The sequence below is a fragment of the Drosophila pseudoobscura genome, chromosome 3 (genome assembly GCF_009870125.1).
Source record: "Drosophila pseudoobscura strain MV-25-SWS-2005 chromosome 3, UCI_Dpse_MV25, whole genome shotgun sequence".
NCBI lineage: Eukaryota > Metazoa > Arthropoda > Insecta > Diptera > Drosophilidae > Drosophila > Drosophila pseudoobscura.
In genome coordinates, this window is record NC_046680.1 from 8061158 (window position 1) to 8076779 (window position 15622).

At 48.3% G+C, this 15622-nt stretch overlaps 1 protein-coding gene across 2 annotated transcripts in view; it reads right to left on the reverse strand.

Moving 5' to 3' along the window:
- The window catches only part of L (zinc finger protein Lobe), a 34961-nt gene that overhangs the window by 8253 nt on the left and 11086 nt on the right, over nt 1–15622 (reverse strand). Inside the window, exon 3 of one of the 2 annotated variants that reach the window (XM_033378349.1) lies at nt 14049–14219. In XM_033378349.1, coding sequence (XP_033234240.1) covers nt 14049–14219 — 171 coding nt within the window. Of the gene's footprint in view, nt 1–4422; nt 4977–14048; nt 14220–15622 lie in introns of those variants that run through there. The other variant, XM_001360488.4, reaches the window with a different exon arrangement.

Consider the following 15622-nt stretch of genomic DNA (forward strand, 5'->3'; position numbering starts at 1 on the left):
CCCACTACCCAACGAGGGGGGCCAGTGTGTGATCCTCCAAATAAACAAGGAAGCAGAGGATCTGCTATACCCCAAGTTCGGGAAGATGGCGTGGGGCATGGGTAGCGTCTACCTGCGCCTCAAAAAGCGCCACCCTGAGGACAAAGACGCGCATACCCTGCAGGCAGGCGAGGTGGAAAAGGACCTAGGTCTCGAGTCCATCGTGGAGGCCGCCCAGGGTCTTGCGCTTGAAGATGAAGAAGAGGAAGACGGTGACCTGACGCTGGTAGTCAACCCGTCAGGTGCAAGCGAGCCAGCCACCCATGCTGAGTGTGCTGCAGCTCAACTTGCATAAAAGCAAGGTAGCGTCGGCGGAGCTCCTCATCGCCATGGAGCAAGGGCTCGCCGACATAGCTCTAGTCCAGGAGCCCTGGATTGCGACAGGCAATTCAGTGGCCGGACTAAAGTCCTCAAATCATAACCTGTTCTACTCAACATCGGTAAGCAGGAGCAGAACCGTCGTACTCGTACGAAAGGGAATCCATGCTTACCTTATGTCTCATTACAGCACGGATGACCTGACGGTTGTGATGCTGGAAAGTGAGGAAAAGCGCCTTCTGGTGGCTTCCTGCTACATGGCTCACGACAGACCCGCACCACCCGACGAACTCAGGAGCCTGGTGACAGAAGCCGGCACCAAAAACTATCAACTCGTCATCGGAACGGACGCCAACGCCCACCATAATGTGTGGGGAAGCACCGACATCAATGACAGAGGTGAGTCACTATTAGACTTTATACTAGCAACTAATCTATATATAGCAAACGTTGGGGAGGAGCACACCTTCGTAGGTCCGACCTCATCTAACGTGCTAGACCTAACACTTGCAATGGGAAACAGTACTACGGTATCTAGCTGGAGGGTCCTCGATAGACCATCCTTCTCAGACCATAAGTACATTCAGTTCAAGTGCGAATTCAAACACCTTTCGAAGACAACAGTCTATAGAAACCCCCGGAACACAAACTGGGCAAAGTTTAAAAAGACAGTTACTTCGAAGCTCGCGAATCCGGGCTCAGTGAAATCCGCGGAGGATATAGAGAAGTCCCTAAGGACCCTATCCAACGAGCTACTGAACGCCTACCATGCATCGTGCAAACCCTCGAGAACGAAGAGGAGGTCCAAGCCACTCTGGTGGAACCGAGATCTCTCTCTCCAAAGGAACAACCTCAAGGAATTCTTCAAGATCGCCAAACAAGCGAACGAGGAGATTGTCAATGAGGAATATAAAATCCTACTTAGGAGCTACAAGAAGGAAATACGTAAGGCACAAAGGAACTCGTGGAGAAACTTCTGCTCCAACATCGAGAAAGTGCCCGAAACCGCCAGGCTTCGGAAGCTGCTTTCAAAGCAGCCCACAGTACAGAGCCAACTAAAACTAGACAACGGACAGTGGACAGAGGGCAGCAAAGAAGCCCTAACAGCACTAATGGAGGCGCACTTCCCTGGATGCACCGAGGTCACTGACGCCAAGGAGCATCAGGACCTAGCAACCGAGGAACACCACCCTCCAATAGGTCTGTTAACCACTAAGAGAATACACTGGGCCATAGACTCCTTCGCGGGCATAAAAGCACCAGGACTGGACGGGATATTCCCAGCCATGATGCAGTTGACCAAAGAGGTTATCACCCCATGGCTCCTCGCAATATACTCAGCATGCCTAAGTACGGGCTATATCCCCATCCAATGGAGAACCTCGAGAGTTGTCTTCCTCCCTAAGGCAGGAAAGTGCAGCCACGTGAGTCCCAAGGACTACAGACCGATAAGCCTTACCTCCTTTATACTAAAAACACTAGAAAAGCTGTTGGATCTGCACATCAGGAACGAGGTAGAGGGACTGATGTCAACAAACCAACACGCCTACACTAAAGGGAAATCAGTGGAGACGGCACTACACTCGCTAGTAGCCACCATCGAGAGCGCCCTTCACAACAAAAAGTATGCTTTGGGAGCATTTGTGGACATCTCAGGAGCATTCAACAACGTGGCCACAACCGCAATAACAAGTCGCCTAGAAGCGAATAACATACACCCTGCAATCAACGTCTGGATCAAAAACCTCCTAAGTTGCAGACGGGTGCAATCGGAGTGGGGCACTGCTTCCATGGTAAAGGGGGCACACAGAGGCACACCTCAGGGTGGAGTCCTGTCGCCACTACTGTGGAATCTGGTGGTCGACGACCTCATCAAGAGATTTGAAAGGAAGGCCCCAAAGATAACGGCTTATGCAGATGACATAAGCATACTTATTACGGGTGTATGTCCATCGACCCTCAGCTCCTTAATGGAACGTACACTCAGGGAGATACGTGAGTGGGCGGAAGAGGTAGGACTCAGTATCAACGCGGACAAGACGGACCTCATCCTCTTTACCAAGAGGTACAAGGTACCGATATGGACCCCCCCGAAAATTGACCAAACTAGGCTGACCCCAAAATCACAGGTGAAATACCTAGGCACAGTACTGGACAGCAAGCTGGCATGGAGGCCCAATGTAGTGGAAAGGGTGAAGAAGGCTACCATTGCGCTTTATGCATCCAAGAAGATGCTCAGCAGCACATGGGGCCTGTCACCTGCTCTAATGCACTGGATCTACATCTCGGTGGTGCGACCAACTCTGCTGTATGGAGCCTTAGTGTGGTGGCAGGCTACTGAAAAGAAGACATACCATAAGCTTATGGAGAAGACTCAGCGACAGGCTCTGCTCTGTATTACAGGGGCGCTGAGGTCAACCCCAACAAAAGCACTCGAAACCATACTCGGAATCGACCCCCTGGACATTCAAGCTCGCCTGATTGCGGGAAAGGCAGCACAACGCCTCATAGCATCAGGAAATCTATCGCCACAAGGATACGGGCATAGTTCAATCGGCAGGGAAATGACCAGATCAACTGACTACATGACCCCCCAAACTTGCCTTGACGTCAAAACAATCACATCTCTGGGACCTGAAGACTGGAAGATTGGAAGGGACCAAACTGAGCACCTCAATATATACACAGACGGCTCCAAGATGGACGGAGGAGTAGGAGCGGGCCTATACTGCACAGACCCCGTGATAAGGCTGTCGTATAAGCTACCCGACCCATGCAGCATATTCCAGGCAGAAGTTTTTGCCATCGGGAAAGCAGCGGAGGTCGCTCTCCGCACAGAACGAACACACGATGCGGTCAACCTATTCGTCGACAGCCAAGCGGCGATAAGATCCATGCAGTCGTCCGTGGTCAGTTCCAGAAGTGTCTTGGCGAGCAGGGAGGCATTAGACATCCTAAGCACGACAAAGACAGTGCGGATCTATTGGGTTCCCAGCCACCAGGGCATCGAAGGAAACGAAGCGGCGGACGTACTAGCTAAGGAAGGCGTCGGGCTGGAGAATAGGAGAACCGAGAACGTGCCTGTCTCCCTCAGAACGCTGCAAGGCGATCTAGAGAAGCAGGCTAGAGCACAGACTGATAGCAGGTGGAGGAGTACCACCACCTGCAGAACCTCGAAGATAATGTGCAAGGAGCGCAACGAGAAACTTAGCCACTACCTACTGCACCTACCACGAAAGGACTGCAGACTGATGGTGGGAATACTAACAGGTCACTGTCTGGCTGCTGCACATGCAGCAAAGCTAGGCATCACCAACAGAGACAGTTGCAGGAAATGTGAGGAACCTGGGGCGATCGAAACCCTGGAACATCTCATCTGCAACTGTCCGGCTCTCTCAAGGGCAAGGAGGAGATACCTGGGCGCCCCAGTGTTGGCATCACTGGAAGATGCCTCCAAAAGGACGCCTCAGGAACTGCTGGCCTATGCTAAAAACACCTCGATTCTCGGGGACTTTTTAAAACCACATTAACACTCCCGCGACGGTTCATACACCCCCCCATCCGGATAACTAAGGGCCATATTGGCCTATGCGCGGCCCCGCTGAGGGCCGTCCGGGTTAACCTAACCTAATATTATATCTTCACTAGGGAAAAAGCCTCTTACCCACTCGCTTAGCTTCAGCGCCAGCGCCTCTTTATATGAGAGGTATACGGTATAGTGAAAATATATTTTCCGCATTATTAAAAGTGTCAAAACCCCGTCGGAATATTAACAGTACTCGTAAAATCGAACACATTTATTTCATTTTTTGTTTGCGTACTCTTGGCATTATAAATATTACCTAGAGGAAGCACCGAACCAAATCCATTAGAATAATCTTGTTACCAGCTCTGCCTCCGGCCAAGATCTAGTCTTCGGAAGAATTCGGATACACTCTCTCGTCCGTTGACCGCAAATTTCGACTGGAAATGAATCCCAGGGAATACTGATATATCCCTATTGACCTATTGTCTGTATCTCTCTTTCTCTCTTATATTTCTATCTAAAAAGTTCTCTTAATTTACCGTTGTTTGTGATCTCCTTGGTGGCCTGGATCTTCTCAATTAGATTCTCCAAACGCGAACTGGGTCCGCGATAAAGCATTTTTAGGGCCATCATATCATGGCATAGTCTCGATAAATTTTCCAAATCAATTTTAAACAAAATTTCACTAACAATTTTCACTAAGTCAACGCGGCACTTGGTCACTTTTCTGCTTCACTCGAGGCATTAAATGTTAATGACTTTTCCAACGACTAACGCTTTGGCTGGCACCAAAGGATCGCACTTTGTTGTTGTTGGGGGGATTTTCTTGTTGTTGCTGTGGTTTTATTTTCTCTGCTGTGTTGTTTTTGTCGCGCCGACGCACCACGAAGGACGTCCAATTGCCGCGAGCACCAAAATTGTACTAAAATCAGAGCCGCCGCAGAGCCCGGGTCTGGGTCTGGGCCACCGAGCGTCCAAAAGGCCGAGCCGAGAGCAGCGGGCGTCGTCGACGACGATGTCGAGACCAAAACGCCTATAAAAAGCGATAACTAGGCGAACTGGTTCTCGTGCGTGTCGGTGTGGCAGTGTGCTTGTGTGTGGCTGGGATGAGAATCCCAAAAGGCACACTATACACACTCACACACACACTCGGAGAAAAAAAGGCGTCGGCGTCGCTGTCGTCACGACAAATGAGAAGCAACAGAGAAAGCAATTTAAATGGCGCCCCCACCCCACCCCCACACAGACACACGCACAGCGAGAGGAGAGGCGTAATGCTCGAACAGGAGTGTGAGAGAGCAAGCTGATAAGCTCTTTACATAAGCACCACACACTGCTACCAGAGCGAGACGCAGCGAGCGTCATAGAGCGAGAGAGCGTGCGTGCACTGGTGTTGGTGCCGTGGCATATACTCGAACACTAATGAGGAGGGGGCTGGCAAAAGGCGGAGCAAAAGGCATTCCCGCTGCTGTGGTGCAGTGGCTCATTTCACCTGGAGCTTCGGGGCGACTAATGGGAAGAGGATGGAACGAGGGAGGAGGAGGGGTACAGAAAGCGCTGATACATTTTATATATGTTATTATTTTATTTATTTGCTCATAGCAAATTTAATTTAACTAAAATGTCAGACGATGAGGCTTGGCCACTTTTCTTTTATGTGTAATCTCCGTTTTTCACTGTTTATTCAATTTGAGGATACCAATCTTCCTCCAGCAAAAATTAAATTGAATATATTTTGCAGGAAAAGTATTTAGAAATTATTCAGGTAATATAGGGACTTGGAAATTACGACAATGATACCAGTAGATAGTACATCCCAAGGCATTCTGTGAACGTTCCTCCAGAAAACCTTTTTGGTTTCAATTAAATACTTGAACAAAATATAAAAATGTGTTCCTGGAACATCTTGCTAATTCAATCTACCAAAAATTAATAAAACATTATGTCCACATTTAACATAGTATTCAAGAAAAAGGCCTTCCGCTATATTGGCTTGAGGTTATTTCAAAATCAATTAAAACGCAGTCTTAAATCTGTAAAAGAAGGCATAAAACGTTGCTATTTGTCCCCTTTCCATAAGAAGGCAATTAAAACATCCCAATCAAAGGTTTTCTATTTTTATTTTCGCAGGATATGTTTGGGATCAATTCAAGGCTCTGGGAGCTCTTAACCTCTTCCAACCTATTTTCGTGTAAATGTCAATTGCCAACGGGGAAAAACATGACCACAGTCGAAACAACCATACAAGAAACAATTGCGGAAAAAAGTTAAATGACACAAAATGTCACGAAGGAAGCAAAAAAAAAAAAGAAAGCCAAATGATGGAAAACATGTATAAGCCATTAGCTCGGCCACGTCTATGTGGCAAACGGAAATGTTGCAAAAATGAATCCGTACACATGCAGATTCTGACAGGAGAGGATATCACAGTAGAGTAAAGGAAAGGAAAGGAAAGGACAACAATGGACCGGGATACAACGGGAAAGGACTGGGCCAAGGAGAGAGCTGCAGCAAACGCGTCACTAAAAGCCAAATTAATTATGCATGCAACGGCAGCCTGTGATATTGGGGGCAGGCTATTCCCCATTCTACAGCCCCCCAGCAAAGTGCAGCAAAAAAAGTTTGAGGTTTTGGATGGAACTGTCAGCAGCAGAGAGTGCCGTGCTGTCTCCTCCTGCACTCCCTCTCCTTCTGAATCCCCCCATAAAACTATCAAGGCAATTAAAAAATCACTTTTCACTAGTTTGCCCTCAACGCTACTTCTGTTGCCCTCCCTTCCCCCTCCCCTCCCCGTCCACGTTGCACTGGTGGCTTTTAGTTTTGTGTCGGTTTTTTCTTGTGGCTGTCGTAGTGCTGCTCTCCCATTGGTCTCTGCTTTCGCCAGCCAATGCGCATGCCTCGCACGAAAGTATATAGAAAGAGATGGCTATCGACGAAGCTGTCAATTCGTGTTTCTCGACATTGGGTTTGGGCTTGTTTGTGTCTTTATTTGTTAATTGTTTTACGATGTGGTTGTTGTTTGTGCCTCAAAGTTCGTTGTTTCAGTCTTTGGTTTGAGGTTGGAACTGCCATGAGTTTCCATGGGTTTCTCTGAAGTTAGTTCGGAGTCTAGTTTAGGATGGTATTTTTAAAAGATAAATCACACATTTAAACAAACTTTTTAGTTGAGATTCTTTTAATTGAGTTTTCAAACTTCAATTGCATTACAAATTAAATTTTTAATTTCATTACTTTGAATCTTTTTGTAGATTGGGTAGATAATTCTTTATGGATATATTAATGAATAAAGATATTTAAAGTGGATTAAATATAGACGGAATTGTTGCCTAAAAGCTTGTGTTTTTATCTTTGGCATTTATGTATGTATGTATAATGGATTTCTAGTGCAAAATCAGGTGAGGCCCCACTATCAATCCATGTCGCATTTCCAAACATGGAAAATTCCATGTCCCACTGAAAAGTTCAATTACAAATACATTCAATTAGCTGAAACCCCTTGAAATCAAAAGACGACTTAACCTCTGACCTCTGTCAGTGAAAACTTTTCCTCAAATCGAAATGGAAGTCCCAACTCAAACAGAAAAAACCCACAAATATCATGAATTTATCATCAACAATCCCAAAGATCATTTTTCAATTAAAGTTAATCTTCGCCTTCTGCATAATTAATGCGCGAACAAGAGGAAAGTTTTTCCGGCCGGCAACAATTTTCCTAATTGCAACAAGAAATAACACAAAACAGAATACAGATTTCCAATTTTGAAATTTTAATTGTCCTTAGATGTTCTTTTTTCAGCCTGTTTTCAGGGGTGTGGGGTGGAGGGCCAGGGGATGGGGAAGAGACACGTTGAATCCTGTTGAAAAATCAACTTTCGGCTGAAAAATTCTAAAAGGTCTCTCTGCTACTCATCCCACAGCCGGTGTTAATTACAATTGAGTGACAGTTTTCCGACAGGCCACGACAAGTGCTGGAAAATGGTGATGGAGGGTGTTCGGGTGGTTGGGTGGTTGGGTGGTTGGACTTGGCTGCCAGGTTGCGTGGTGGGTTGAAAGGGTGTCCGCACAGGTAAGTTGTGTCGCCCAGCCTTGGTCCTTGATCCTTTTCCGTTTGGTCCCGTGCATTTTTAATGCGCGGCTAATGCAAAGTCAGCCAAAACTTTTCACTGAGATTTGCAGTTGGTCAACAGATTGTGGAGCGGACCAAAGGACCACAGCACTGAACGACCTCGCCTCATGTGTCACGTCACTCGTCCTTGATATGTGCTGACAGCCAAAGGGTTTCGGCTTGGCTGGCGCCCTCATACATAATAGATAAATTATAAAAATATATGCACTACATGGGAGCAGAGAAGTGGGAGGAGGAGGAGGACCTGTCATTGTCCTGCCAGCCAAAGTGTCCTTTTGTTTCAGCGCATTTTAAATGAGCCACTTCCAGGTCCACTCTCCGAAAAAGTCACTCAAATTGTCACTTTGATGTCCTGACAGCTGCCCAGCATTCGACCCCAGACCCTCAGTGCCATCCAAACTCCGAGTCCGAGGTCCGTGTGTCTCCATAGATTTCCATCTCCCGGCACTGATCTCATTCCCATGCAAACTGCACAATTAATCAGACGGTTGAGGCCTCATTTAATTAGAGCCCGATACCCGAACCCGATCCCGAATTTGGTGGTCAAGTCCAGGCAAAAAAAAAGGTTTACACTTGTCACAATATATTTATAATTTTTCTAATGAGCCTTGACACAATTTGTGGACTGACTCAAGGGTATGGAGAGGCTGGACGATGGACGATTGTTGTTTCAATAAAGAGATATCTCGTAATCAAACTTTTGGAGATTGCGTTCAATATCTTCTTTAATTTTCTATAATGGAACCATAGCTAACTGTCCTGGAATTTTCTCTTAGTCTATCTAACCATATGAGGGTCACGAATGTAGCATCTCCTTTAAAACACTCTCTTCCTTGCCGGTGGCCCTTCCACAATATTCAGCTTATCGAGCACTCGGAACCCAACAGGGCATCACTCCCCATACATTAGGGACAACTTTTAGACATATTTACCAAACAAATAATTATCCCGATAATCTGATTGTGATGCTGAACCCGTGATGCATTGTCAAGTCATGCCCGTTCAGTGGGTCATAATGATGATCCTTTTGAATTGCATCACAGACAGGTCTCGATGCGATCTCGGCGAGGTTTCTCAATGAAAAATGAAGTCAAGTGGGATTCTCAATGGAGTGCTAGGGATTTGTCTCAATCGTGATCGAGGCGCTGACACAAATCAATCAACACACGGAGACAGCCACCAGGTAGAGGCCCTGATCGGACTGGAACTGTCTCTGGACTACAGTCTGGGTCTGGCTCTGGCTCTTGCTCTGGCACTGGGATCTTGATCGACTGTCAGGGCTAATGATGGGTCTGGCGACGTGTCGGGTGCGTCCTGCGGTGGCTGACTCCACGCCTCCCTCTAAACATTGTTTTGAAAAGGGTTTCAAATCGATTTTTGTGTGCCTTGATTGACGCTCTGCCTGACCGACCATAATTGACTTTCGCACCTGTTTTTCTCCATCTCTCTGTATCTGAAAACCCATTCAACCGCAGAGGCTCGGTGTGAGCTGTGGGGGTTTTATTAGGGGGATTTTGGGGGCAGCTCGACAGCGGCACGTGCTGCAAGTTTTGTGGCTTAGACTGGGGGCAAGACTGGGAGAACAATGCCCCACTCAGAGGCAGTCGGACAGCTGCCTCGGCTAAACGGTACTTGAGCATCGAGCGAGGTACGCGTGCCACAACCGCCATAAACGGAGGGGTCCGACGGCGACCATCAACAAATTGAAATGCATCGCAGGGGCAGTGGCAGTGGCAGTGGCAGTGGCAGAGTCTGAGGCAGAAAGAAACCCTGGAACCAGATTAACATGTCCGATTGCCACATCCGAGGTCTTTTGTGCTGGAGCCGCTGAATGCGATTCCCATTCCGGTTGCCGATGTCGATGTCTCTCTCTTCACTCGGAACGGAAGACGGAAACTAGAACTTCACGGCGATTCAAGTGCCCCGATAACGGGGCATCTGAGGGCACATGGGGCAAGGGGTTCGCTTGGAATTGGGTTTACGACAGTATTTTTTCCCCGTCTGCTCTTGCTGCTACCAGTTTTTGTCTCGCCCGATTATGGCGATAATAAACATAAAATTATTTTATAGCTGGAGTAGTTTCAGCGCTGCTTTTGGCATTTAACTAATAAGGCAGAAGAGGCAGGGGCAGTTGGATGTCATAATCAATGAATAATGAATGAAATATCTCAAAGGAGCGAAGGGTTTCCACAAACTCCAGTCGAGCATCAGGAACATGGATTGGACATGGCAAAAGCTGAGGAAAACATTTACATTTGGGTGTGGTTTTCATGCGAATGCGAGTGAATGAATTGCTGCCAAGTTAAGCATCAATAAAGTATTGGATTCCCGATAGAAGCTGGCACAGCTAGGGGAACATCATTAGCCACACATTCCACCTATTCCCCACTGAAAAATCCAATTCCAACCCCCAAGCCAGGCAAAGATTTACAGGGAAAGGTACCTGCTCGGAAGAACCCATAACAATATGTCTAAATTAAATCCTTTAAGATCACATAACGAACCCAAGGACCATTTCGTATGTGAAACATTTCAGCGCGTATTTCATTTAAATTACCCCAAATATATCTTCAAAAGCGAAACGAGAGACGGCGAAATATTCACAATGTGGCTGGCAGGATACTCGTAGCAACGTGGGCTGAAAGGGTTCCCCTGGGAGTATGGCACGCGGAATTGCGCCTTGGAGTCGCATCAGGACGAGGAGCAGAGCCCAGAACTATGCACATGGGAGTCACCAACGAAAAATTGTGGGCGAAGAGCGGCCAGGAGCCAGCGATTGGGTCGGGTATGCGGATGGGGATACACACACATTGCGTTGCTTTTATTTTTGCATCGTAAAACGGAATGAAAACGTCTTTCGCGGAAAGTTTTCTTTTCGCAGCCAGGCATCTCCCCTCTGAGCCAGAAATCGGTGCGCTCGCCAATTCCCGGGAGGAGGAGGTGGTTGGATGGGTCCGAAAACTTAGCGAAAGGCGAGTGAGCGAGCAGCCACGGAACGCACATAAATCATCACCAGCCAAGGTGGCACCAGCAGCAACTTGGGCGTGTCATAACTTTTGAGCCGGGGAGAAAGGAGCAGAAGCAGCACAAGAGAGAGCAGGAGCCTTGAGCCAGAGCTAGAGCCCAGTTGGCCAAGGCCCATGGGAATAAAAACAATGAGGATGGAGCAACCGATGAGACTGGCGAAAGTTTGGAAAAATTGCCAGGAGCATCGGCCAATGCGCCTATGGTGAGTGCACACGGAGCTGGGGGCCGGGCCCTGTCCGGGATGGCCACTGCAGCTGACAGAACGCCATCGGAGGAGTGCAGTCCAGCCAGGAGCCGCCGCAGCAGAAGGACCAACTTTTTTCTCTGTATTTCCGTTTGTTTTGCTTTGGTGTCAAGGTGGCTTCACACCTGAGATTGCGATTACTTTTTTCCCAGACAGCCATGCAGCCAAACAGCAAGCCAAGTTGGGTTAAAGTTTTTAAAACTCTTAGATACCCTAAGGTAGAAGGGGTGTATTCGTTTTCTATATTGTTTTGATGGAAAGGATGAACCCTTTGCAGTCCGAAAGTAAATCCAAATGATTGGAAGGGTTTGCAGTGATTTGCAGTGATGTTTCCTAAGTCCATTAACTTTATATTTATATATAGGTACATAGAAGTGTACATCTGAAGGGTCTCTTGAAGGGTATGTATATAGCAACTCCTCTTTTCCGATAGATATAAGCAGATAGTCCCACCTCCTGAAGCACCAAAACTTTCTAATGCCTGTATCTGTACTTTAGTTGTGGGCATTTCGCAGGTCTTGATGCAATTAAAAACCATTAGATTAGTACTTAGGATAGCCCGTTGACCCAATTACGCGTCGGTGGCTGTGTCTCTCCGCTGGCGGCAATGTCAAACAATGTCCGAAAGAGTCAAAGAGTTCTCTACGTGATGTACGCGGGATCTAAGTATCTGGGCCTGCCTGTGGCCCTTTGACAGGCAGCGCAGCCCCACACGAGGTTCGAAAAGCTTCTGGTTCATTAACCGGGGCGATGTCGATGTCATCTCCGAACCGAACCAGTTTTCCCCAAAAAATCAGTACCAGATTTCTATCTCCGCGTGCGGCGCGGTGCTGTGCGGTGCGTAAAGCAATTTGCGATGATGATGACGACTTCTTGGGAAAGCAACGGTCCGAGTGCTGTGAGAATTTGGCACTTTAAGCAATCCCCAACTGAAACTACAACTCCAGCCCCGAAAGAAACTTTAGTCCCAGCCCCAGCCCCAGCACCAGCCACAAAACCCTTTGGCCAGAGACGCACGGGGCACGGGGCACGGGGCACGGGGCAGGGGGCCAGAGCAATTATTTATGGTCTCGAGACAGAGGCGTAGGCAGGGGCGGAGGCCGACTCTGTGTTTGTCTTGTAAGACAAATGTGTAATTAATTGCCTCGTATCAAAAGGAAACTGTGAAACTATTTGCATACGAGCATGGTAAATTGTCTTGGCTGTCACTTGGTTCATGCACTGCGAGTACGGGTACACACGTGCAATTAATAAATCAGAAAGGACAGGCTAAGCCAAAGGACCTCTCCACGACCCATTCCAACATGCGGCGTGCTGGCCTGACCCTTCCAAGCGGAAGTCTCAGACAAACAAAGGAAGTGACTTACTTGGCCCCAAGACTTGTGCAGCTTGATATTCTTTTTCTGGCAGGGGGCTCGGACTTCTGCCAAGAGGTTTCTCCGTTCCTCCTTTCTCATAAGAGTGTGTGGAAAGTCCGACTGCAACTAATTGCATTTCATTGCATACATTTAGGCGCTTCCCCCTACAGCTGCAATCACATCGCCTCACACTGCCCAAAACGTTTCAAATTTGTAGTCAAATAGCCGGAGAGAGAGATTTCCTTGGGGCTGTCAATGGGTTCGTGGGGAGGAAAGTCAACCACAAGTGCCTCAAGTCAATTTGTGGCAAAAGGGAAGGATGTACCGGGCAAGTGTTGAGTGCTAACCATGCTGGCTACACTGTGAGAAATCCGAAAATAGTTCGAACTGATAATTGAAGACTGTTACTGTAGATGAATCAAGTATCATTGGAAGATCTTAATAGAGGAGGAATATATGTAATAATAATATGTAAACTCAAAGACTTCTGCCATTGGTTCTTCCCCAACTATTTCCCTCAGTGTAGTCGAAAGGAAAACACAGACAAGTCAGCAGCCAGGAAAAGTCTGATTCAGTCTCGGACTTAAGTGAGTGAGTGTGTGGGTGAGTGGGCATGAATGGATGAATGAATGAATGAAGCGAGCGGCAAATGGGCAACCCAGGGCAGGATGCGACTGCTGGTTCTGCTGCTCGTGGCAAGGACGTTGTTGGGTAAAACAAAGAGCGCAAGAAGGAAGTCCTGAAAAAATGGTAGCGAAGGAAGAGGGGGAGCAAGAGGAGCAGGATGCCGACACCACAAAACGAAACAAATAACACAGAAAAAGCATTCGAAATGGCACTAGAGAGAAATGTGGCTAAAAGGAGAGAGGGAAAGAAGCAGCATGAATAGAGGGAGAGGCAGGGAGAGGAGGTCATGTCGTGGCCGTAGCTCATGATGCTGCCAGTTCGGTCTCTTCCTCTCTGTTTCTCTCCGTCTGCCTCTCAGTATTTTCGACAGCTCGTAAATGGCAACGAGGATATGTGAAAGTGATGTGGCAAGAGCTAGAGGTAGAGGTCCCCACTTGACTCCGACTGCTGCCGTCTCCGACTTGGCTCTGCGTCTATGTCTACGGGAACGGGCACGGGCACGGGCACTGTCGGCCCCGGCTTGGTGTTGATTGCTGTTTGGGGTTTTTAAAACGTAGTTAGGCTGCCGGGCAGCCCCGGACCGCAGCACATGGAAACGACACCCGCGGCACAGGTGGAGAGCACCCTGGAGTGTCGTGGCCAGCTGCCCGGATAACACCCTGTACGGCAATTTCAATGGTTATGGCTTGGGCACGCATGCTGTGTGCGCTGTGCGGAAAAGGAAGATGTGGGAGGATTGGGTGGGGACCAGTGAATGGGGAGCATATGTGACAAACCGCTCACCTGAGTAGAAGCTGTCGAGACTCTGCAGCTCTTCATCATCGTAGTCCTCTTCGCCACTGAGACTCAGCAGGTCGTCATCCAAGTCCATGTCTTCTGGCTCCTCCTCCGCATTCTCAGCATCCGCCACCGCGTCCTCCTCGTCATCAGGATTGTTCTTGTTGTGGGTTCGGACTGGAATGGAAAGAAACACAAGCTCTTCTTAGCCAAGGATTGCAAGGAAAATGCAGCAGGGACTTGACCTCGACTGGGGCACGTCGCTGCCTGTGGATGGTTGCCAGGGCACCAGGAGCAAGAGCTGTAGTTGTAGCAGGAGCTGAAGCAGGGGCAGGATGCCCTGCTCGATCCCCAAGTGGAAGGAATTTTGATTATGCTAAGCCCCAGGGTGCCATAATTCCATACCCAAGCAAGTAAGCCCCCAAGCTAACCCCCGCGCTATCCCTTCCCTCAACACCACCAACTCCACCTCCACCCCCTCACACACTTAAGAGTATATAAGAGCATGGGATAGCATCTGCTAGCACGGCGCATGTCCAGCGAAAAGAGAGCCAAGGCGACTTAAGAGAGCCACTTGTTTTGGTCTCTCGCTGCCAGAAGCTGGAGGAACAGCTGATAGCAGCACGTGCTGTGCCTCGTTGGCGGGAGGGGTCGGCGGCGAGACAGAAGGCGTCTGCACAAGCCACAAGACTAGAAGTTACTCATACGCACCGTTAGACGTGCCCCTTGCTGGGTGTCAGTGGGTGGATGTCTGCCTTGAGTTTGGGGAAGTAAACCAAGAAGGTGCTCCGCAGGGATATGCTAATGGGGTTGGTTACCCCAACAGTTAGTTGGGATACAGATTTAGGTTCTGTGAATTGGTTTTGCTATCTTCATTCTCCACATTCCGATCTCTGTCCAACACGTTTCACACCATATAACCCTTCGACATGAACTCATCAAGTCATTGACCAGCGACCAGCGACCATCGACCATAAGGCTTTCACTGCTTTTGCCACTTTTGGCACTTTCGCGTTTTCGGCTTTTACTAGTTTCTAATGACAAAATGAAATATCGCGGGTTCTCCGCTATCCCAAAAAAAACCCTCCCCCCTCAAGAGCAACCCAAACTAGACCCAACCTCAACGTCGGATAGTGCAACATTCTGTGCGCTTGTGGCACTATGTGAATTTCCTTGATGGCAACCGACGTTTCGATGATGTGGCATGTGGATGTGTGGCATGTGGATCTGCTTTTATGCCACTTTGCATGCCAGCACATAAAGGCAGAGGGAATGCGAGAGGAGCTACAGCAGGGATGAGGAGATGGAGCATAGAGCTGTGTAGCTACTGCCTGGACCGCCGCACGTCCAATAATCCTTGTCCTGCAGCTGGGGAATACTTCATCAGCGGAAACAAAATTTTACGAATTTCTCCGTGTGGATGTGTGAGAGTGTGTTTCTGTGTGAGTGTTGCACGTGCTGGCAGCTCCATCTAGCGGTTGGACCCTGAACCCAGGACAAGTTTTTAACATGCCAAAAACGCATCTCGCGCCCCATTGATGCCTCCCCCTCCTCTGTCTCCTCCTGTTGGAGAGATGGCG